The sequence below is a fragment of the Bos taurus genome, chromosome X (genome assembly GCF_002263795.3).
Source record: "Bos taurus isolate L1 Dominette 01449 registration number 42190680 breed Hereford chromosome X, ARS-UCD2.0, whole genome shotgun sequence".
NCBI classification, from domain to species: Eukaryota; Metazoa; Chordata; class Mammalia; order Artiodactyla; family Bovidae; genus Bos; species Bos taurus.
Genome location: NC_037357.1, coordinates 31605379 through 31628799, shown reverse-complemented (window position 1 = coordinate 31628799; position 23421 = coordinate 31605379). Strand labels below are relative to the sequence as shown.

Sequence of the window (23421 nt, the reverse complement as noted above, 5' to 3'; positions counted from 1 at the left end):
TGAGAGATACTTTATATGCTTGTCAGAGCAGCGAAAAGCAAAGATGGCTGCCTGGCGTGGCAGAGTAAGGCTGGAACTTTCCTCATCCTTTCCCTACTTCGGCGGCTTTAGCTAAATCTTATGAGTCTACGTAATCATAGTTTTTGTTGTTTTTTCCTTCTTTATAATGGTTCCCATTCTTTTGATCTTTTCAAGTGCTTTCCTCAGAAAATATGCATGCTTCAGTCTGATGCCTGTCTGAAGGTTTAGGTACAATTGTCTTCAGATTTGTAACAGTTTATTGCAGATGCAAGAACACAATAAAAAGCAGGCCTGGCATTATCAGCTAATCGAGCCAGAGGTGCCTGGGATATAAGGGCCTATCATGTGAAGAACTGCTAAGTCAAAAACCATGATGTTGTCCATCCAGCAAATGACGGTGAGTGCTTATCCACTATTCAGAGGTGGATGAAATTCTTTTCACAAATACCTACAGATTACAGGAAGGCACTCAAATGCGTATCATTTCTTCTCCTTTCCCTTCTTACAGGAATTTTTTGATTGCCCACAAACTCCACTGCACCAAGACCAACAGTCCAGAAAATTTCATTCAAAATGCAAATGAAACCAATAATCTCTGCTGTTAATACACCATTCCCTAGTGTCAGCCTCTTCTAGGCTTCCCTGCTACCAGCTTGACTGTCCCTCAAATTCTAGATGCCTGGAAAGTCTATTCCACCCCTGATGTTGGAACAGTGCCCCTCTCTTTTTCATAACAGAGGCAGAAATTCTTAGAAAACATGATTTATAACAGAAATCCCAACAGGACTGCTTTCTGTGAATTATGAAACTGTGCTTTGAAAAGACAAGGGCCCGCTTGACACCATGAAATGATGATCCTTTATTTCCACCCACTACCTTTCCATTTTATGAATATCGCAAATTATAACACTCACATTAGAACCTCTGAAGGGGATAACTGATAAAAAGCAGTGTCCATCAGTTATAAATTTTCCATGACATGAATCAAATGGCAAAAACTAATTATGGTAACTTCTGAGAAGAAGGTGCCTTGGATGAATCATTACTAGGTGGAAAAGATATTTTTCAAAAACACAGTAGCTTCTAATTATGAGTGGAGAGAGCTTAGGAAGAAGGTAGCAGAAAAGCATGAACCTGAGGAGTTCCACAGTCTCGGAGTACATGGTGTATGGAGACTTGGCTTCCAGAGGGTCTCTCTCCATCGCGTTGCCACATTCAGTGAAGGACAGGGCTGCATCCGCGTAATTCACGGCTTTGCCAAATTTCTCGAACTGAAACAGGAAGAAGACTCATCATCATGACAGTTCCTCTTCTCTCCTTCATCGAAAGCAGTGGTGCTCAATCCTGGGAAACTTCACACCCCTCCCCCAGGGAACATTTGGCAATGTCTGGAGACCTCTTTGGTTGTCCCCATTAGCGATAGGGGGCATCTAGTGGACAGAGGCTGGAGATGCTGCTAAACATCTGCAATGCCCAGGACAGCTCCCATTGTGGAGAAGTGCCTGGCTCAATAGTGCCAAGGTCGAGATATGGTGGGGGCAATTAGGAATTTGTCTCGACAAGGATGTAACTTATTTCAGGTTCTGTTGTCATGACATGGAGGCTGGGTGAGAAGAGAAAACTGTAGCCAAGGTATCATGTCTTTGTGGTATTCCTATTTTTGTTATCTTTTTGGTGGAGCAGAATTCAAATCACTGCCTTGACTAGTTTCTATTGACCACATTTACTAGACTGGTCATCGTAATGTCCTTAGAACAGGGATCCCCAACCTCCAGGATCTAATGCCTGATGATCTGAGGTGCAGCTGATGTAATACTAATAGACATAAAGTGCACAATCAATGAAATGTGCTTGAGTCATCCTGAAACCATCCCTGCCCCCCTCCCCATTCCAGTCTGTGCAAAAATTGTCTTCCAGGAAACCGGCCCCTGGTGCCAAAAAGGTTGTGGATCGCTGGTCTAGACAAAGTTTGCAGTGAAACTCCACTTTTTACAAGCTTCCTGGACAACTAACACATCTAGTCTTTCCTTGGAACTCTAGCATAGCATGTCAACCCCATCCCCAGGAGAAGAGTAACAAATGGATGCTACTGTCATGAAAAATGGGAAGCTGCAGTGTGACTGGTGACAATAATCACATCACTTTCATTGTAAATGATGGTCTGAAGTAGTGAGTCAAAAAGCTCCCAAATATAGCACTACTAAATATTTTAGTTTAGTAAAATTTTATTGCAAAAGGTTTTAGCCCTGATAATGGTCACGATTAAACTGACTTAGACATACTGATTTCTTTTTTATGTGTAATGAATATTATATATGACAGTTTTATAGTGAGTATTTTATAACAGTATTTAACATTTTCAATTTTTGATAGCTGGATGGAAGAATTTCACTAATATGGAATTTTATGTGAAAGAACCAATAGAATGCAGATTGACCAATTTTAATTTTCTTATATACCTTTTATCAAAATATTTTCTATGCAACTGTGAAGGTTTCAATTCTCAAAACAGCAGAGTAGCTGTCTCTAGCAAAGGATTAAGTACAACTATAAAATGATGAGTTACAAGTCTTGCAGAATCTCTTGCTGTAAATGACTCTTTTTACAATAAATGTTCTTCCCCTTTTATGTACTGCAGGAATTTGGTGCTTTCCTTTCTGTAAGCTGTTGTGGAAAAACATCAGTTTCAGCCCAATTCAAACTGATTTTATGAAAACCTTTGTGTATATATGCAAGTTATCTCCTTCTTCTCTTGCCTTACAAGATAACTTCCTCAGGTCATCCAACTCTGATTGGCTCTCTCCTGTGGAAATTAAGGAAGCCAAAGGAAATCTGGAAATCAGGAAATCTACATCCTGATTTTTGAAACTGACTTTTCATTCACAAACCCATAGCTGGAAGGATCCTTAAAAACCACCTGGTCCAAATCCCTATTTTTCCAAAAGGAAAAACTGAAGTCCAGAGAGAGGACTATATGGGCCATAGTGCTAATGAGTGGCTGAGTCACACCCTCTTCTGGGCCTCGGTTTCCTTATTTATAACTGAGGGGCTTGAACTCCGAAGAAGTGTCTAACTCTGGTATAGATGTAAGACTGGCACAGACATCTTCCTCTGAATGAGTATTGCTCAACCTTCCCCTCCCCCCATTATCATTCCCTCCCCCCTCCCCTACCACTCAGTGAATTTTTTTAGACTTTTTTTCCCACACACCCCATTGAGATTTTAATACTAAAGATATACCAATTATCTCCTTATGTACTGTGGCCCTTGAGAGGGCAGTGGATGGTGGCCACTCACAAGTGATGGTGCAGAAACCATTGTGGTCCTTCATTATAGCCCTCCCAGAGGCAAGCAGCACGGGGCAGCCAAGTCTTGGCTGGACACAATGCAATGATGGAGGATATGATTTTTTTTAACCCAATGGAATTGAACAGACATCTTAAATTATGCTGGGCTTTAGTTGAAGGTGGGGATTCTGAATTCAGGGTCTTCTCTAGGGCAGTGGTTCTCAACACTGGCTGTACTTGGGAATCACCTGGGAGTTTTGACACTCACATCTGGTCCCACTCTCAGAAATTCTGATTCCATTTCTCTGGGGTGTGGCCTGAGCATGAGGGCTATTTTAAAGCTCCCCAAGTGACTGTAACACACACGATTGAGACCCTCTGTTAGGTTGCTTAGTCAATCAAATAGCTCTCTGTGCCTGGTTTCTCCTGGTCTAGGTACCCACCACCCTTGGAGGCAGCAGGGCCAAGTGTCCTGGGAAATCCAGAAACCAGAACATACTTTCTCTGTGCAGGGCCCTAGGTTATCTAATGCAGCAAGCAGTCAAGTTTTTTCTACAGACCTGAATTTCCCAAAGCCAATGCTTGAGGCACTTAACCAGCTCTCAGCAACTCTCTCCCTGCCTACACCAGTTTGGAGTTCATTAGAAACCATGGGAGCACCCACCTTCTCCAGGGCAGTTTCAAAAGTCATTTCAAATTCAATTGAAAGGTAGCATAAGCCTCGGCACCTCTGAAGTTGGAACAAGGGGAAGAAGAGTGGGAAAACCAAGAATGGCAGGGCAACATGGCGCCAAGAACTTGGGGACTCTGCACCAGGCTAAGGAATTAACCAGCTCCAATCTCCCTATGTCAGAGCAGCAATAAGGAAACCTACCAGTGCATCAGCTTTGTGCTTCAGCTTCTTAGCCTCTTGCATGTAATAATCAGCATTGTGAACCCTAAACAAACGAAATGAGCTCATTCAGAAAGCAATGTTTCATCTTTTCATTAAAAGACTGAATTGTCATACTTTGGGGGGCTATAAATCCATTCCTATACAATGCCTTGAACAGGGCTGATGGATGCTTGTCACGCATATAATAACCAAGCTTGAAATAATCCAGTGAGTGAGATCAGTTCCTAATGGCCCATTAGGATAAATACCTACATCCTCCAACCCAACCACTCAAGTTGCCCAAACAGATCCAATGGAATCTAGCTGTAATTCTCTTTGTTGGCACACAGTTCTACCTGAGGACATGGGTAAGCAAGGAGGACTAAGCAACCTAGGATTCAGCACCTGCCTTTGGAAACAGTAACAGAGCTCTGTGTTTAAAATCAGCCAATGACATTTCTAGGTGGGGATAAGGATGTATGTGAGGAGGAGGAATATACTTTTAAGGCTATACGAGCTGCACAGCTGCAGCTAAGGTCTTATTTCAGGTGACATATGCATGGTGCTCGAAAAGCCATACTGCCCCCACCCCCATCCACTGCTCCCCAACTGGGTCCAGAGAATCTGGGGACAACATACGAGTCATCAAAAGTGAGCTTGGGTCTCCGGACATTGGTGGTGCTGGTGGACAGAAGGGGCAGGGCCGCCCACGATGTCATCTCCAGGTGACTGCTATCCATGAGGCCAGTGGTGATGGCGGAGGTGGTGGTGGAAATGGTTGTGGTAGTGGTTGTGGTAGTGGCCGTGGCAGTGGCTGTGGCAGTGCTGGTGACAATGGCAGTGGCAGTGGCAGAGGCGATAGCAGTGTTGGTGACAGTGCCAGGGGCTGCCTTTTTTGGAGTGTCTCCCTCCTGGGAAAAAGGAGGACAAAGAGTTTCCATTAGGTTCAGATTTTTAGAGTATGTTTTCATAAATGCTTTGCATGTCAATCACCCTAGGAAACAAGGCGAGAGAAAAGACAACAATGCACATGGCTTGAGGATACACAGGTGATCCTGGTATATGTCATGAACTCTGGCAGTCACCAGCTTTTCTACGATGACACCGAACACCAAGCCTCTTGTTACTCTGCAAAATGCCAGATCTAGTGCAGCAAACCAGTCATCCCTGGGCCATGAACAAATAAACCAGGGTTCTTCCCACCATGCCTTCCATCTGAGCTGCTCTGCTTTAATCATATTTAGATATTGAAGTTCCGTAAATTATTTCAAAACAGAATCATGCTCCTGAAACTTTTTGAAAACCACTGCTCGATTTCATCTCATATTTCTCCCTCTCCATTACCCTCACCCAATCCATTACAAAGTCCTATTCACTCCCTCTCTCCAGTGTCTCTTACATCTGTCCCTTCGTCCTCTGACACCTCAAAGGGCAGGCTCTCATGACTTCAGACCTGACTTCACCCTTCCCAGCTCCCTTCCACGAACCTGTCACCACACTGAACTCATTGTGATTTCTCCACTGTCCTGCTTTGGTTCCCTTGAAGCCTTAGGGTAGAAAAAGCCTCCTCCTCATTACTTTCTTTCACCTTGCTATAATGTATTGTATTTTTCATTTTTAAAATAGAAGTAAAATACACATAATATCCAATCTACCATCTCAACCATTTTAAAATATCCAGTTCAGTAGTGTTAAGCACATTTACATTGTCCTCCAACCAATCTCCAGGACTCTGAAAAGCTGTAACTTTGTGCCCATTAGACCATAACTCTCCATTGCCATCTCCCCAGGCCCTGGCAACCACCCTTCTAATTTCTGTCTTTGAAAATCTGACTCCTTGAGTTACCACATGCAAATGGAATCATACACTATTTGTCTGTGACTGGCTGATTTCATCTAGCATGACATCCTCAAAGCTCAAGGTTGTAGCACATGGCAGAATTTCCTTCCTTTTTAAGACTGGGTAAGATTCCACTGTGAATTTAAACCGTACACTGTTTAACCACTTCCCTTCATTTCTAAACCCTCCTTATCTCTCTTAATACTCTCAGTTCAACCCAGATCAACAAATGCCTTCTCAGGAAAACTGCCTATGTCTATGGCTGGAAGTGCTTTAAACCTTTCTTGTCCCTTTAGAGATGGGTCCTTTTGAAGAAGGAAATGTCAACCCACTGCAGTATTCTTGCCTGGGAAATCCCATGGACACAGGCTCCTGGTAGGCTACAGTCCCTAAGGTCACAAAGAGTCGGACACCACAGTACAGACAAGGAGGTGGGAGAGGTGTGTCTCAAGCCTCCCCTAAGACACCAATCAGCAGCTATTTTGTATCTAAGTTCATCGAGCATGTTTCATTGTTCACCTTAGAGTGAGAGCCCTTTCAGCGCTGGGGCCATCTCTGATTTGTGACACACACCCCGACACACCCTGTCCCATCACCCCACTGCCCAGTGTGCTCAGTGATTTGCTGACTGCAGGCCTACCGGCCTTAATCAAAAGGGTCACTTTTCAGCTAAAAGTCAAATGTGAACATTTCTTATATCCATGGAAGTCTCATCTTTTCCACTTCATCCCAAACCTCCAAATTATCAAAATTCTCACCATGATGAGCTCATTATGATAACTGTGCTGAGAGACTGCACATTTAAAAGTGGTTATGATGGATATTGAGAAAATTGTTTCAAGTCCATCACAGATTTTATTCAACCCAAACGCATAAAAACTAAGAGCTTTCTGAACTCCTAAGCCAGCTCCACACTTCTATTGCTAATGCCCGAGGGCCCAGACCGAACAGCAGGCCAGCCCCAGTGAGAGCGCCATGTGTTTCTATGACCAAGATAGGTGACAAGAACCTTGAAACACCACGTCCACCACACAAATGGCACTGATGTCAGTCCTGGCACTTCTGACTGGAAATGACTGCGTTCAGCCACAATCATCTAAGTCATATAAATACGTCCTCTGTTGACCCTCACCCATCCACTGAGTCAATAAACAGGACTTCATGGTTACATGGAACAGAGAAGACTCTAATAGTGCAAAATGGAAAACACTTTTGGAACTGGAAGAAGCTGTATAGATCACCTAGTCAAATCTACTCATTTCATGGACTCAGAGAGGTGTCATAATTTGCTCAAGGTCACAGAACAGATTTGTTGCAGTGTTAGCACTATGTTTCAAGCAAGTCTCTTAATTTCCACAGTCTCTCAGATTGCAGGCCATGGCCAAAGAAGACATAAGGAGTACTAAGTCATATCATGGAGAATTCTAGTGATTTCCTTAAGAAAATGATCCATTTCTAGGTTTTCTAGGTGCAAATGTAATCATATTTATCAGATTTTCCCAGTAGTTTTGAGAGCTTTCAGAAATGCCTTTGCAGATCCTCTTATTACCATTGTCATAAGAACATACATGTTAAGCACCTAATTATTTGTGACCATGTACTAGGTGCTATATGAACAGAATTGCCTAGATAGGTAGGGCATGTGTCCTCCAAAAGCTTGCAGTAGAAAAAGCCTCAGTTGAAGTTTATCACATTAATTATATTCAGTATGAAAAACAGGACTGATTTCGTAATTATTGCTTAGAATAGATGGCTTCATTCCTAACACTGTAACTCAGCATCTTTAAATGTGAATGCAAATATAATCTGGGCACACATACATCCAAATTTCATTTGGAAAATCACAACTTTATAATAGAGCCATTTCTTTATATCACCAATAATATTTACCTAGGTATGTATGTCATCTAGTTATCTCAGATGATGCAGGACCATAAATTGTGGTCCTTAAAGCTCAGAGGCCTCATGGCTTTTCATGAAGTGTTAAATGGGTGCTTTTGGTTCAGGGGCTACCAGATTGGTGCTAGACATTTGAAAACTCATTGATTTTCACTTGTTTGCTTTTTATATTACATTTGAAGGATCTTGAACTGCAAGGAGATCCAACAAGTCCATCCTAAAGGAAATCAGTCCTGAATGTTCATTGGAAGGACTGATGTTGAAGCTGAAACTCCGATACTTTGGCCACCTGATGCGAAGAGCTGACTCATTTGAAAAGACCCTGATGCTGGGAAAGATTGAGGGCAAGAGGAGAAGGGGACGACAGAGGATGAGATGGTTGGATGGCATCACCGACTTAATGGACGTGAGTTTGAGTAAACTCTGGGAGTTGGTGATGGACAGGGAGGCCTGGTGTGCTGCAGTCCATGGGGTCGCAAAGAGTTGGACATGACTGAGTGACTGAACTGAAGGATCAAGTGCGTACGTATTTGCATATACATGCATCTACACGAAAAGGCAGATAGATTTGCCATTAATATTCACTAGTGACACTATCACTCATGGTTTCCATGGTTCATGTACATATACCTGGGGCAGATAAAAATACATTGTGTATGAATGTGAAAAGGGATACAAATTCTCAATCATTTATGCTAATCAGGCAGCAGTGCAGAAAATCCAAAGGACAGGAAAATCCTTTAGTCGGGCTTAGAGAACCACAATTGTGTGATTTTAGCCACAGATTTGCCTTTTAAACTCCATCCTTTTGAGTCATTATTTTAAAACACAATTCATATCAGCCAAGTTGGGTGTGGAAAGACATTAACTTGGAGTTCCAGCACCAGTTCCCTCACCTTGAGCAATTCCATCCATTTGGCCTTTCACTAAAGATTCTGTGCCTGCCATGTGCTGTGGTCAGCATTGTGTAAGTGTCCCCCAGCCCCAAGATCTGAAGGGATTGGACCAAAGGATGTCTGAGGCCCTGAATCTCTGCATAATCATCTGTTTGGAGAAGTAAGACTGGAATGAAAAATTCATTTGAAGTTAACAGAATCAAGATTGGAACTAATGGAGAGTTTGTGTATTTGTGTACACACACACTTATATTAATATTTTCTCTCTGCCCCTTCCTTCCACCCCCCTGCAACATCTCCATGAGGTCAAGTTGACTTAGATAAGCTGGGTCAACTTGTTTCTACCTGACAATGAGAAGATTCCTTCTATGATGCTTACGTTTACAGCTATCCCTTTGAAAGTAGCACAGAATTTGCCTTCATTCCTCTTAGGTTTGGTCGAGGTGATCTGTCCAATCAAAGGAATGGTTTTGTCTCGACTGAAGGGACCATTATTGCCGCTGATGTTCCTGCGACGTGGAGGGTCCTCTGGCAGTGGGGAAAGTGGAGGAGGAAACAGCTTTTCTTCTTTTCTTCTATTTGCTCTCCTGGATGAATTATTTCTGTGTAAACAGAAAGTACAGGGTGTCAGAAAACTCTGTCTCTATTCTGATCTTTTGCATGATGCTGCTACGTTTAGCTAAAGTAATATGTTGGTTGATGGTCCTTTACCTGGGGTGGAGTATATAGAAAATGCGTAGACACATAGATGTCTATAGAGAGGTGGCCCTCCCTAGAGATTGAGCCATAGATAAATGCAAAAATCTAAGAATAAGCACGGGTCTTTGAAACAGAACTCCATGATAAATGGAAATGTCTAATGGTGTGTTGCCCCAGTGTGATATTTGCAACCTTTCAAGATTACTGTTAATTAGATTTTTATGGAAAATCCAATGCAGACTTTAATCCCATCATTTTTTAGGATGGTTCCTACTTATTCTGCTCTAGGACTTAACTGCACAGTCACACAATAAATGGTACAATAAACAATTAGTGGAAGGATATTTTCTTAAGAAATACAGTACTTAGACATTACCCAGAAATAAATAATGCACTAAATACTTCTGGGACACACTGGAAATTGTATATTCCAACTGTTCTACTGGAGGCATAATGAGCCCCTGACCTTAAGTTGTTATACTGAAGTACTGATGTACTCCGCTTTACAAAACTCCATTTGAAAAATATTTTGTCATTTTGCCACAAAATATATGTGGTCCTAGAAGTGCTCCCATGCTTCCAAACTGATTTATCTGCCCATTAAACGGGCATCATCAAATAAACTGAGACTTCAAATAAAACAGAACAACTAAAACCTTATGCTAGCTGCTTAACATGGTAATTGGGCCATGGATTTTTATTTTAGTTACTGTCTTCGACTAATCAATGAAGATTACTTGAATTTTAATCTTTTCTTAGACAACTAATATTGCACTGTGCAGCCATTTACTTTTCATGATTATTGACTAAAATTTTCAATAGCAAATTAAGTCAACAAGAATTTATGTTTTCCTCTTGGTCAATTTCAGTCAGTGTCTAGAAATATAGATTTACAATATCTCAAAGCAACAAATCAAAGATGAACAAGCACTCAAGTGTTTTGATTTCCTGAAATGGTAGACACCAATGCAATCCCCTCATTCCACTTCTGCTGTGTTGCCCAAATTTGCCAGTTGTAATAATATTTGCTATCTTCTCTGTCTTCTGTTTCATAAACACAGTCCTATGTCAATTTCTGTCAGGCAGCCAAATTTTTAGAAAATTCACTGTTTCTGTCATTATTTTAATGGATTAAAATTAATTACAAAGTATTTGTCAGTGGATTTTTAAAATTGCTTTGACATGGAGAACCATTTTAACATAATGATGAAGCCTGATGAAAATAATGGTGAAAATACAGGTTAGGATGCTTTTTGACGAAGATGCTCCAGCAACATCAGACCACACTGAGTATAATCGTTACAGAGGAATTGCACTTTGGAGAATTTACATGGAAAGAAGTCAAGTATTGCTGTGGCATCTATGGGAGTGACTGGTTCCTTACCTATGACCACTTGACCACTCCTGGCCTACCTGAACTGCTGGAGAAGGGGATGGGGGCTGCAAGGGGAAGAGCTGTTCCCTAGAGGCAGTCAACCTGCCACTGGCCATAGTCATTGGGCTAGGTCCTCCCATCTGCCACTGTACACAGTACGTCATACACAGTACAGTACATTTGGTGCAGTGGCCACTGTCATCTGGCCCCCTTTCCTTCTGCATGATAGCGACCTGGAACCATGAGGCCTTTAATAACTTCCTGGGTGAAAGATACCCAGGGGGTATTTTCTAGGGACTACTCTGTTCATTATGACTTCTTACTATAAGGGCATCTTTTGTATAGGCCAGAAGAGGACAGAAGGAAAAAAGAGTATCCCCTTTCATGCCTCAGAGGCTCTTATGATGGTTCCAACTCCAAAGAAGGGAAAAGGAATGCATCAGTGCCCTTCTAGGTGATGATGGGAAACCCTAGTTGTCAGGCTGGCGTAGCATCCTTCGCTAGGTTTAAAACGCTCATTGTGAAAGTGAATTTTGTATCATGAAAATTTCCAAGGATTTGAAAGGTCAACAAAGCACCAAGGAGCAGAGAAAACTCAAGGAGAGGGCTCCAAGGAGAAGAGCTCCAAGAGGCCTGTTCTGGTTTCCTTCTCCCTCAAATCTCGAAATTTTCCCATATAAGAACCCAATTCAGGTCCTTCCTGAATGGTAAAGGCTACTAGGTAAACATTGCTCTCCTAGACAGAAAGATCATAAGGACCATGAGGTGAAACACCGTTTTATGAGAACATATTTGGATTAAACATTTGCCTAATACTCAATCATCTGTCTTCTATGAAATGGGGAACGAGAGGGATTACTGGGTCATTGAAGCAGGCTTGTAATGGGGACTGATGGTGTGGCAATATCCCACAGCCCTCTAGCTCTTCCTTGTGCCTTTTGGTGGCCTGGCCCAAAGAGATGAGAGCCTGGGAACCGAGGAGGTACCACCATGTCTGTCCTGTGCTGTGCTTAGTCTCTCAGTCCTGTCCAACTCTTTGCCACCCCATGGGCTATAGCCTGCTCAGCTCCTCCATCCATGGGGATTCTCCAGACAAGAACAGTAGAGTGTGTTGCCATGCCCTCCTCCAGGGGATCTTCTTGACCAGGGATTGAACCCAGGTCTCCCTCATTGCTGGTGGATTCTTTACCACTGAGCCACCAGGGAGGCCCAAGAATACTGGAGTGGGTAGCCTATCCCTTCTCCAGGGGGTCTTCCCAACCCAGGAATCGAACAAATAGGGGTTTTATGCATTCCAGGTAGATGCTATACTGTCTGAGCCCCCAGGGAAGCCCACCACCATGCCTGGAAGCAGGGAAATAGGCTTCTTTCCCAATGGTTAAACACCATCCTTCCAGGGCCCTCCTACTTTCCAAGGAGGAACCTAAAATGACATCCTTGTAGTGGTGGTACCTCCTCAATAAGAGGGCTGGCTTGCTCTACTAGAAGAGTGTCTAGTTCTGAGAACTCCAAGTATCTGAAGGGATCAGTTCAGTTCAGTTCAGTTGCTCAGTCATGTCCGACTCTTTGCAACCCCATGAATCACAGCACGCCAGGCCTCCCTGTCCATCACCAACTCCTGGAGTTCACTCAGACTCACGTCCACCTTTCATATCAAATTATACCGTGGAATATAAATGCATGTCACAAAGAGCTATGGGTCCTCAGGGAGACAGCAGCCTGGGACCAAATCTGGGCTGGCAGGTCCTGGCAGCCCATGACCAAATTTCCTTAGTTTATCGAGCAGATCTAGTGGTCATTGATCTTTTCTTACCTTTCATCTCTAAACAACAAGGATCCAAACAAATGTAAACTGATAACTTATTTCCAACATCTTATCTGTGGCAGACCGATGCCCTGTCACTGATGTTAAACAGTAATCTGTGAAATCCATTGTTAGCAGCAGTTAGCCAGATTGCCTCTCCACTCTGGGCTGCTAATAGGTTCCAAAACTGGTCGTTGATGGAAGTTACCTCTAATGCTGAGTGAATTTATGACAATAATTATCTAAACAGAATAGTTCCAGGAGCTGACATGTTTGTTAGGGAGGGCTTCCCTGGTGGCTCAGACAATAAAGAATCTGCTTGCAATGAGGGAGACTTGGGTTTGATTCCTGGGTTGGGAAGATCCCCTGGAGAAGGGAATAACTACCCACTAGATTGTTAGGGAAGTGATGTGTGAAAGACAGAAGAACTCTGTCACCATGCTTGGTAGGGAAGGCTGGAGTCCTGTAAGTGAGTAGGGGACAAGGAGGCCTCCTGCCTGACTGGCACCTTCTGCAAAGAGACAGACAGGAGAAGAGCTGCCAGCTGATTGGCATTAATTTGTCCACCCCGAGCTGGCTTTTCCCAGCACAGAACTGCCTGGGGGTGTGGGGCACTCCTAGACAGCTCATGTCCCTGGCCTCCCCAGACATGTCATCCCCTTGGCCTCTGAGGAGTTCAGGACAAACTTGCTGGTCCTCAAGCTTCATATGAGCACTATGATTTGACAGCAAAGAGGAAGCCTCTGCTGTGTCATTCTGTTGAGGCCAAGGGAGATGGTTTCATCCCTATCAGAACTGGAAGTTGCCCAGAGGGAGGTGATTTGGCTCAAGGGGCAGGTGTCCTTTAAATTGGTTTACTTCCTTTTACCCTTCACTCAGTGCTAAAAGTCCACTTTGGCCGATTTTGGCCATCCATCTGAGTTGGAGTAAAGAAATGTTGCTAAAAAGCTCAAGTGGTCACCCAAACCTTGCAGCCTGAAGGCCACCGTTTATCCCACCTGTGTTAGGCTGGTGGCCAGAGACAGCTGTCAGGACAAAACTGAATGACTTCTGTTTCTTACCTAACATTCTTTTGGGATAGGACTCCCTACCCTCAAGGGTTCATTTGAGATTTCTTAGAAGTCCAAACCAGCAAAGTATAGAATCAGGGCAAACTCACTCTTTAGTGCTGGGAGGCTTCTGGGGGGGAGCTGGCGAGATGCAAGGTGGCAGCAGGCAGATGGTGGCTGCCTCCTCCAGGCGCTGCTTCTTCTCAGGGATTTTCCCTGCAACTTCTGTTGGCTTTAACAGGAAAAAAAGAATACACAAAGTTTGAAATCCATGGAACAGGTAGACATTTTAAAACAATAAGCAAGGGAGACAGTGTGCTTCTGTTTTAAGTCCTAGATTAGGTAGGAGCCTTAAAAGTACACCTTTGATCAGATGGAAAACTGATACATCTTGCCCCGCCTACTCCAACCAAGAAGCTGGCATCAGAGAGGGTGAAGCTGTGATGTCACCCTCTGATCGGGGGGCACAGAGATCTCATACCAGAAGTAAAGAGAATCTATCATTTTCAGACACTTCCAGCAACAATACCCCCACAAATGAGTAGTTTAGAAACCAACACTGCAATTCTAACATGGCATAAGTCCTGTCCAAGCAACATGGGGGTTGGGGGTAACACACAAAGGTCACGTGTACAACCAACAGTACGCAAGGAAATTAACCATGTGCAAGGCACACCTTTGGACCTTCATGTATTGGTTCTGAAGGTACACTTTTACTCCTAGTTGCACTGCTGTCATCACTAAGAGCAGGGAAACAGTGATAGGGCAAGGGCCCCAGACTTTGTTCCCTATTTTGGAATACTCTCATTAGTTAAGGTGGCACCACAGCTCAGAGATAAAACCACCTGTGAATCTTTAAAGCTGAACGATGACTTAAATCATCATTGCAGGAGTTCCCAAGGCAGCTTATTCAAAATATTACTCAAGAATCACCATGAGATGATGTTATGCTAAAAATGTACTGTGACACCCAGAGATGCATGCAATGAACCTACTGGATACAAACTCAGTTCCCCAGATAGATGTGCAATGGAAAAGGCCATTCTGGGTTTCACCTTCTGATTACATTTGTAGCCTGGGAATCCAACCCAAATGTCCTGCAGGAGAGATTATCATGAGTCAAGCCAACCACACAGGTCAGGGGGCCAAGCAGGCTGGACAGAACCTGTGTCTAGTAGGAGCCAGGGTAATCAAAATGGAACTGGGTGGCAGGGATGTTTGTATGTAGAAATTAACAAGGCCTAGAGGATGCATTTGACCTTATGAGTCCTGGGTGCCCTGCTGCTGCCGGCAGGAGACTGTAGAATAGTGACCTATGAATCCGGGAAGCAGGAGCAGCTTAAATAGCCAACCTGACAGACTGGCTGCCTGGGGAAGGAGACTTCATATTCTTTGTTGCTACACATCATAATCCCTCAAGTGCCATACTGGAAATTCTTGACATTGGTTATAAAACCATGATTATCTCTAACACTTCCTCCCTGGTCATCTCAAATACTACATTCCCCAGGGAAAGTATTAATATCTGTGCTTTCACCAAAGACTGCAATCCACTGCCTCCAGCCTGCTGGAAACGGAGACTCAAGATCAAAGTAGCCCAGACAGCCACTGCTCCCGATCACGTGGCTGGCCAGAGTGGGTGGACGGCTTACCTTGTGCTTACGCTTGCCCTTGGGGGCGGCTTTCTCTGCAGGCACCGCAGCCGTCTGCCGCTTGGGCTTTGAGGCTGTCTCCTTGTGGTCTAGCTTGGCTGACGTTGCCTGGAGTGAGTTCTGGCCAGGCACTCGAGACAGTAGGTCAAGGTCAATCTTCACCCAGAGATTTTTCAGATTCTCCTGATCTCGGACAGGAGATAGAACCTCAGTTTGTGTGACAGGGACCGGTGACTGAGTAGGTTCCTCACTCGGGACTGGTGGGTTGTTGCCATTGCCACTGCTGAGAAAGCTGCTGAGGGTCAGGCTGGCCCCTCCGGCTTCCTTGGATTTGGTCGTGTTGCCCCCTGGAGCCATGCATGGAGGCAGGACTTTGATCTGCAGGGGCTCTTCCTGATCCGTGTTGGAATCAGATGTAGACGAATCGGTCTCAATGAATTCCCGGGACTTTGGAACCGTCTTGCCAGGCCCTCGGTACTTTTTCTTCTCGGGAGCCAAGGGGATGCTGGCCCTCGGTTCTTTCCTGGGAACCGGCTTGTGGGCAACGGCTTTGCTGCGCCCTCTAGGGAGGTCAGGAAGCTCCCCGCTTTCCTTTTCTTTGGGAGTGCTGCTGGTGATATTTGGTTTGGGCCAGGTAAATTCCTCAACGCTGGTGTTCTTCTCGACCCTTTTGGGCTGTTTTTTCCCAATTGTCCTTTGAGATGCTGTCTCAACAGTTGTGGACAACTTATGCTTCAGAGCCTTTGTTTCTGGAGTTTTCAGGGTGGGTCGTGGACGGGCTTTCTCCCTGATAAGACCAAGGAGAGGCCTCTCTTTGGGTTCAGGCAGGACCTGGCTGGGGTTTGCCTTCACCTTGACCTGGACTTCCATTGGCTGAATGACTGGAGGAGGCACAGAAATCGTCTCCATGGGTGTTTCATTTTGGCCACAAATAAAAGATTTGTTTTGAGAAGTCACTTTGTTAAGCCATTTGTCCAACTGCCACTTGTTAGTGGAGGGCGGCTCAGGCTGTGGAGTGAGAAACGGTGGCAAGAATGAATGTCACCTTTGGGAAGAAGTCAGGAGGACCTTCAGTGTACTGACTGTTGCCTGGTAAAAGCTTTGGCTGTCAAGTGACCATTCACACATTTAGAAACATACGTGAAATTCATATCTATCACATTCCCTAGACAGCCAAATACTTTACAAAGTGGCTCCACTATACAAAGTTCCACTCTTTTTCTGAAACTATCCCCTACTCTGGCCAGCAAGGAAAGAATTTTTCACAGAGAGTTTTTCCAGAGAGTGGGTAGAGAGCTGGGGAGGGAAACCAGTTCCCAAAATCTTTTGGTGGGGCTCATTACTCAGCCTCTCACCATGAGGCTGAGAGAATGATCTCTGGTTCTGAAAAGAAATGTGAGTGTGCCTCAAATGTAATTCAAAAGGAAAGTCTTTCTCTGCTAAAGTGTCAGGGCCTCCTATACGATGTTGTAATTTGCTGCAAAAAGAAGAGGCCTTTTGTATTTTTACTGAAGGATGAAAAGATTTGACTTCCAAAAAAACCACTGCACTTTCCTTGGTGTATGGGCAATAATCAGTTTATGTGGACATGCTTGCAGACATTAGCATCTGCTGTTAAGCCATGGAAATGATGCGTACAATTCAGGTGCTTGATTCCCAAATCTGAATTCTGCCTGTTGAACTAAAAGAGCCATCATTTTTTATTAGAACTGCTCTGTTTTTTGCAAGCCATCAGTTGAGGCTTATGGCACCAGCCAATAGAGGATGACAGAATTCAAAACGTTTTGAGTAGCCATGATTCCAACCGGCACAGAGCAGTGGCGGGTAAGGGTCGAGGCCATTGGAGCAGCTGCTACTGTTGGCAGCAGAGCTCGAGGTTAGGGGCCCCAACTCTCGTAGCGCACACCCTGGTTTCAGCCCTTCCTGTGAGATTATGGGAAAGTTCTTTCTTACCTTCTCAGAACCTTATTCTTTCATCTATAAAATGGTATAATGATAGCCAGGACCCCATAGGGTTGTCATGAGCATGAAATGAGAAAATGCAAGTCACGAGCTTCTCATGGAGCCTGGCACATGATCCACATTCACGAAGCGTGGGCTCTTACAAACAGCAGTAATGTCACTGTGGCATCTTCTTCTGTTATTCTTTTCTGACTATTGACAAACAATGTGTCCAGAGCCATTGAGGGATCAGCTTGCTGTACGAGGTGCCGGCTCAGGAGAACTGAGAGGCTGGCAGTCAAAGAAGATGGAGGGGAAAGGCATGGCTTTGATCTCAAAATTATAATTTTGGTGTTTTGTGGGGCTATGTTAAATGTTTTCATGAATTACCATTGAGTACATTTGAAAACTATTCTTTGAAAAAAAAAAAAAAAAAAAAACCTGTGACCTTTCAACCATCACACTTCTTGGATCTTACTTGCCCAGTGACAATTCATCACTTCAACTTAGAGGAAGGGGTGGTGTCCCCAGACCTAGAAGTGGGTCTTGACTTGCTTCGTTGGTTCTCTCGAAAGGGAAGTTTTGAGCTCAGTGATCACTATTCCAGTATAATAGTAATGGGGAAGCTCAAGGCTCAGAGTAGCTGAGTGAGTCACATGGCACATCAGTCACATGGCAAGAAATCTCCGTTAGAAACTTTACAAAGACATGTGTTAGAAGAAAAAAGCCCTATCAAATACCTGAGTGCTTTTCTGAAGTATTTAGTGTGCCGAAGTCATGACTGTGCTGGAATGTTATTATTATCGCATTATTGTGTGTGCATGTCGGGGGTGCTGTGTCGGGGCCCTGGCTCCTCACCCACCTCTGGAGTGGTCACTCGCGGCGCCTCATTGGCTTCGCTGTCAGTGGTGCTGCTTTCAGTGTCTGAGTCAGACTCTGAGCTGCTCTCTGAGTCACTGGAGCTGCCGGATCCCCCACTGGTGGGCGCTGCAGGTGGGGGTTGGGGCGTGGCCAAGAGTGGGCTGAAAGGAAAATGACACCATTGATTGCCTCTTTTACTCCCAAACTGGCTGGAAAAGAGTCCAGGTGGGCATGAAGACTGATCATCTGTGAGGGCCAGGCGGAGTGGAGTGTGCCGTTCCATTTCACAGATGGGAACTATGAGGCTCAGGAGGCCCAGGGAGTGACCCACAGTCCCAAGTTGTTTTTTTTTCCTTTCTTTTTCTGTTAAGATACATTTTCAGTTGCTATCTTGTTCAGAAATCCCCAGATTTGTATAGGGGCTCTGATCTTAGTTATACGTGCAGTACAGTCCTCTCAGTAAGAAGGGGTGAGTTGAATCCTCACTTTTGTCATAGAAAACTGAGGTTCAGAGGAGGGGGGTTCTTGCTGCAGCCTCACAGCTAGATAGAGGTGTGAAACTGGGAGCATAGCCTCCCAGCTCCCTCAAAGGGCAGGGTTGAGTAAAGTCACTGGCAGCCAGGTGCCCAGTGCCCAGCCCCAAGGTGAGCAGGGCTGACTGTGTTACCATGGAGATGAGAGGGCACACTGCACAGCCTCCTCCACCGGAATTTCTGTAACCTCTTCAGACAACTCCAACTAGGAAGTATGATCATACAGGACCAACCATCTCTAATGGCTGATTTTAAATCTGTAAAGCTGACCAAGCAAAGCACAAGGAAATTGACACCATTTGCCACTCTGTCTTTATTGATAATCCATGTTCTTCCTTACTAATCGTTTGCCCTCTGTGCCCCATAACAAATCAACCTCAGCTGTCTCTTGGCACTTTGGGGTATGTCACTGCCTTTCTGTCCTTTTGCTCATCATCTTTGGGGGCTAGTTTTCCTGTTTTTGCTCTGACATGGGGTTCTAAAGTCGAGGGAGGGTTCTCATCTGCCTCTGTCTCATCAGCTCAGGCTCCTCTTTGGAGAGAAGTTTAAATCACAGAGAGGGGTGGCCTGGGGGCCAGAGCATCTTTGCTACAGTGCTGGACTGGTCCTCCTACCTGTCTGGCTGGCTGTCTGAACCTCACTGCCTCTCAGACTCCCAGCTCCTTGCCTGGCTTTTCCCAGAAAACCCAGTCCTGGCCCTGGAGGACACCTGGTCTTGTGGCTCCACCTGCAAGTTTTGGCAGAGAGGGACTCCAAGGGCCCTCCTGTGGCCAAGACTCTGGAATCACAGACCATTATTCCTCACCTGCCCCGACTTCATCCTCTTACCAAAGCCTCATTTTCAACATAATAGCTCTTGCCTTGGAAGGCAGAGGATCCCTTTCAAACCAGCATGGGCGCCTCGTCCAACTCGGAGAGCCTTTTCCTTACATGTGCCTCGTGCCCCCGAAGACGGCCCCTTTCGTCTCCCAGGTAGCTATTCTCTTTCATATAGCCAAAGCTCCTTTTAAAAGGCTATCTGCTAAGTAAATGCTATCTGCAAGTACATTCGTCTGCCAAATACACCAAGTAATTAGGAGAAGCAGAAGAAACAGGGGCCTACACCCCCTGGGAAAGTGTGTGTGTATGTGTGTATGTGTGTGTGTGAGAGAGAGAGAGAGAGACAGTGGGGCCAGGGATCTATATATACAACTCAGTGTGCCTCGTTCTCTGTATTCCTTTGCAGTATAATGAATCCATATTTAAGAAAAGTACCCTCTAAATCTAATCAATTGTTTTTGTCTTTGATTACTAACTAAAGACTGAGGCAACAGATTTAAGTCAGACTAATCCAGAGGCTTGCTAACTTGACCTCAATTCCCCCCAAGTAAAGTTTCAGATACAGCATAGAGCATTGGCAATACTGAGACTCCTAGCTGGTGGATTGACAGTTAAGATCTAATGTGTACTCCCATATTTATGATTTTCAAATGAAAAGACTGTTTCCTACTTTTGTTTCCTATCTATGCATTAAATTCTGGCTTGTGTGTGTCTATGTGTTTGTATACAAGTGTTCCTTATCCAAAGACTTTTGGAAGCAAGATGAATTTTTATATTTAGATTTTTAATTAAACAAGTCATATGGTAGCTATACCACATCTATAATACCCCCCAGTGGATTCAGGGTAGCATCCTTTAATAAAACTCATTAATACTGCTGCAGTTAACAGTCACAGTCATAAAAACTTGAAATTAATACCTGCACAACAGTTTAGGTCAGGTTTTGTCATCAAATGGCTCAAAGTCACTGAAAACAACAGTTGTCCAAATCTTCTGAATTTCAGAATTGTGATTAAGAGATTGTAGACATGGACAGAAATCACATATGAAAAAAATTAACTATTTTTATGAGTAAATATAGATATACAGACACAGATACAAAATAAAGATGACTTGAAACCTAAGCGTAACCTTGACTGAGAACCAGTGAAATGAGGCCTGAAATTATTTTCCCTAAGTCTTCTTACAGGTAAATGTATTGCCGTGTTCTCAGGAAGGATCCTACGGCCAGTCAACGTTGACAATGACCACTCAGGGGAAACAAGTATAGAAAGAACAGGGAGAGGTACACGAGTTTTTCATACTCACACTGATGGACATAAATACTTGGGGATGAGGGGGGCGGTGGACTTGAATTCAGAGAGGACACCATGAGAACTCAAGTTGGGGGTGAAGGACTTCAGCATCTTAATGAGAAAGAATTGCTTTCTCCGGGCAGTTGCACAGTTGGAAACAAGGAAGAGTCAGCATTGGTGGGAGGAAATGGCATTGCTTAAAATGGAAGTAAAACTGCCCTCCGCAGTACATTCCTCTGCCTCCACTATCCATCTGCTCTTCCCATGGTTGGTGGACAATCTGGCTGCACCCAGCCTGCTAAGGGACATAGGGCACACCTCTGAGTCTGACCCTCACTTCCTGTGGGCCCACCTTGCACCCAGCTGGGGCCCCTCCGAGGGCCAAAAAGTGAGTACAAATCCAAAACACTGTCTTCACAAGCAGGACAAACCTCAATATCAGGATTGACTGAGGACCACATTCTTGTCTAGAATCCACTGTGGAGATTTCAAGTTAGCAAATCATTACCATATTTCACTTTCAGTTCTTCCCTGAAGCACGTTAGCTGTTCAGTTAGTTAAATTCCCACTTTTGCTACATTTACTTTCATGTGTCACTAATTTATTTTTCAAATGTATATTAAACTGGCTATGAGCAACACTAGGAAACACAACTCTTGATTCCGCTGAGAAGATGAAGGACGAATGTGCAATTTCCATATTCTTCATTTATCAAACTGCAGTAGAATTATTTCCCATACACCATTTACTCTTGTATTTTAATAAACTGCTTTTAAAAAGAATGCTAGTGGTTACAACAAAGATAATAGATGATATCAAAAATCATTAACATTTAATATATTAAACTATCTACTCTATAGTCTGTAAATATTAAAAGTGTACTCTGTGACTTCACCCTGAATGTAATAAAACTGCTCAAAGGACAAATGTGGACAACTTCAAAGTGAACTGTTCAACCTTTTCAAAGATCAGATTTTGCTACTGTGTTCACTGGGGTGAGCAGTCTGTACCAAGTGTAGCGTAGCCTCATTTTAATCCTAACCCCATTCAGTAGGTCTTCATGGTCATGGGCCAGACTAAGGGCAAAGAAGTTGGCTTAGCAAGTCAATGATCCTAGTGGGGAAGTCCAGGGTGAGGGAAGGGGATCAAAAAGCAGGCCAGTGAGGGAGAAGTTTGGGAAGCCTTTAAGATGCCTCCTCCAGACAGCATTGACCCTGGTGTGGAAGGCTTGTGAGCACCAGGGGAACAGATGTCAGTCTCTCTAAGCTTATACTGACCGAGCCTCTTCTGCAATAAAAGGCTGAATATGTGATACTATAAGATAGTCTGGAAGCCATATGAAGGAACAGGGACTTCTTTGCCTGGAGAAGATTCTGGGGCAGGGAGGAGGGTAGTTCATGTGACAACAGTCTTTAAAAACTGGAAGGTCTGTTCAGTAAGGGAGTGGGCTAGCTCTGAAGGCCTTCCAAGGTAAAACTAGGATCAATGAGTTTGAGATGTAGCCAGGAAAGTTCTCACTTCAACATCAGAAAAGCCTTAAAAAATCTACAGTTGGCCACAGGAAGAAGCCATTGCTTTGTAGGCCTATGAGCTTGATACCTTTAGGTGAACAGATAGCTGGCAATTAAGATTCCTATTATTGATCTACAATGGAGTTCAGTGATCTTTAAAGTGTCTTCCAACTCAAAGATTATGATCCTCATGAAACAAAAATGTGTAGGGGATTTTAGGGGAGACTGTTTGGACCTTAGAGAAAATTGTGAGGAGACCTTTGCCCAGTCATCTCATTAAGGCAGGTCTGAAATGACCTACTCTTGGCAACACGGCTCTTATATGAACCACAGAAGATTAAAGCTGCCTTTCTGCAGGGCTATTTCATAAATCAGACTTTTCACTAATTCAGATTAACAGCCTACAGAAAACCAAACATCTGCACCAGTGCTATCTGACTCGATTCTTAATTTCACTGTAAATTCCTCTCTCAGGAGATAAACAGGGATGATAAATTGGCCATTCTGCTCAATCAAGCTGCATGGGCATCAGAAAGGAAAGGTTCCAGAAGGGGTAATGACTTTCTAAGTGGAAACATATACAGGAAGGATTTGACAAGCAAGTCCACAGGGTATGGATCTTGGCAGCATATTTTACAAGACCCCGTAATTGCCAAAGAGACATAGCATGAGATGCTTGATGGGGGACTCTTGTATTAAACCCTTGTCTTTGGTTGAGACTTGTAAAAATTTCATCAATGTGACCCTTTTCTGGTTTTATGGAGATCAAATGTCTATCTACAAGATAATTTGAAATGCTTCTTTACTTGATTCCTTCATTAAGTTGGAAAGGTTTGGCCCTGGGGCAAAGGAATCAACATTTTTACCTGATCTTTCCTCTCTTCCTCCTTTTCCTCTTTGAACTCTAGGTCTAAAAACTGAAACAATCTATTGGATTTACCACAGTAGGCCACTAGGGGTAGACACTCTGAGCCCTGAGCCTGTTCCAGTCAGAGGATGGGAGGAATTTATTTTGGTCTGAGTTAGTTAGTAGCTTTGAAATCTACCCCACCCACCCCAGAAAAT

General features: G+C 44.0%; 1 protein-coding gene across 11 annotated transcripts in view; it reads right to left on the bottom strand.

The window, feature by feature from the left end:
- The window catches only part of AFF2 (ALF transcription elongation factor 2), a 534314-nt gene that overhangs the window by 22858 nt on the left and 488035 nt on the right, over positions 1 to 23421 (bottom strand). For all 11 annotated transcript variants that reach the window (XM_024988032.2, XM_024988034.2, XM_059883420.1 and 8 more), the window contains 7 exons: positions 18200 to 18359; positions 15397 to 16404; positions 13855 to 13976; positions 9197 to 9419; positions 4822 to 5093; positions 4183 to 4246; positions 1156 to 1292 (listed from right to left, as the gene is read on the bottom strand). In XM_024988032.2, the coding sequence (XP_024843800.1) occupies positions 1156 to 1292; positions 4183 to 4246; positions 4822 to 5093; positions 9197 to 9419; positions 13855 to 13976; positions 15397 to 16404; positions 18200 to 18359 (1986 nt within the window). The remainder of the gene's footprint in view (positions 1 to 1155; positions 1293 to 4182; positions 4247 to 4821; positions 5094 to 9196; positions 9420 to 13854; positions 13977 to 15396; positions 16405 to 18199; positions 18360 to 23421) is intronic.